The sequence below is a fragment of the Bubalus bubalis genome, chromosome 6, assembly GCF_019923935.1.
Source record: "Bubalus bubalis isolate 160015118507 breed Murrah chromosome 6, NDDB_SH_1, whole genome shotgun sequence".
NCBI lineage: Eukaryota > Metazoa > Chordata > Mammalia > Artiodactyla > Bovidae > Bubalus > Bubalus bubalis.
Genome location: NC_059162.1, coordinates 36,607,991 through 36,609,386, shown reverse-complemented (window position 1 = coordinate 36,609,386; position 1,396 = coordinate 36,607,991). Strand labels below are relative to the sequence as shown.

Sequence of the window (1,396 nt, the reverse complement as noted above, 5' to 3'; positions counted from 1 at the left end):
CTTTCATGGGTATTAAGTGTCTACAAACAGCACCTTCAATTTAACTTTGGATTAAAGTTCTTAAAATTTAGGAAGTAGAGCTTGGATAGCTATGCAATTACAGAAATCCTGGATATTCATTAGAAAAACCACAGGATGGAAAAAAAAAAAAAATGGCCAGGCCATGAAGGTTTCAGAGGTCCCTGCTGGCCTAGGGAACAGACATCTGCAATGTCCAACATCTCAGTGAAAATGATGTGCTTTCAAAAGGCAGAGCGTCTACGAGAAGGGTGAGGGTGGGGCAGTGGAGGCAAAGGCTCTCCCCATTCCCACTGCAATTTTGGGTAGGGCTTTCAATTCAACCTGAGGACATCCGTCAACTTGGAGAATAATTTGGCCCTCAAAAGCGCCTCGAATCTGCTATGGCTTTGCAGCGCTGCAGCAAGAGCGTTTAATATATAATAGATAAAACTTTTATCCAAAAAAATAAAATAAAGATTCTTGCACCCCACCCCAACACCGATTCCTAAAGTTAACCCATTATTTGTGCTGTTAATACTTGACTAATACTTAATTGGAAACCTAGATCCAAAGGACTGAAACTCAATCTTCACCCCAAAACAAAAACAAACTGAGTAATTTGAGGTTTACGGCATATAGTTCAGGTCAACACACATACGAGGAGAAAGGGGAAGAGCAAAGCAGGTGGCAGAATACATTCAGTCTGGGAAGATGTTTACACAAAGAGTGTAGTGGAACATCAGGAAGAGCTCCATATGGACTCACTGTGTGCGTCTGGAGGCACCAGATCCTTCTGTGACACATCCAAGAACGGGGAGCTCAGGGAGGAGGCCACTCCTGTCATTCCAGTTTTAGAAGTTCCACGTCAAAGATGAGAGTGGCATTTGGTGGGATGATGCCTGGGTGCCCAGTGGCACCATAGGCATAGTCTGGGGAGATAGTCAGCTTGGTTCTCTGACCCACGCTCATCTGGGCAACCCATTCTTCCCAGCCTCGGATCACCTCCTGCTTGCCCAGCACAAACTTAAAGGGCTTGTTTCTGTCCCGGGAGGAATCGAATTTCTTTCCATCTTCAAGCATCCCCGTGTAGTGCACCACGCAGGTCTGGCCAGGCTTTGGGAAGGTGCGCCCGTCTCCGGGAGAGACGGTCTTCACCTGCACTCCCATGGCTGCGGTAGCGGCGGACGCTGGGTTGGCCGATGGGCTGCGCGACCGGCAGCGTGGACCGAGACCGGATCTCGCGGCGATTCCGCGGCTCTGCTGTACTATGTAAATTTTTGTTGGCTCTGTTAATTGTGGAGGTGTGGTGGCTGCTCAAGACTTTTTGTTTGGTGGGTTTCATACATCTCTTGAACTGAATAATAATTTTTGAGCTCTGTGATCTCATTTAATTCCC

General features: G+C 47.3%; 1 protein-coding gene across 1 annotated transcript; it reads right to left on the bottom strand.

The window, feature by feature from the left end:
* Positions 1-630: 630 nt before the first annotated feature.
* On the bottom strand, positions 631-1,182 carry LOC102405880 (peptidyl-prolyl cis-trans isomerase FKBP1A-like). The gene has a single exon (XM_044945481.2). The coding sequence runs from the start codon at positions 1,165-1,167 to the stop codon at positions 841-843; it is 327 nt and encodes a 108-aa protein (XP_044801416.1). The 5' UTR covers positions 1,168-1,182; the 3' UTR covers positions 631-840.
* Between the last annotated feature and the right edge of the window lie 214 nt (positions 1,183-1,396).

Excerpts from the sequence above, each read along its gene's own strand:
- LOC102405880 (XM_044945481.2), bottom strand. The coding sequence starts at position 1,167 with ATGGGAGTGCAGGTGAAGACCGTCTCTCCCGGAGACGGGCGCACCTTC.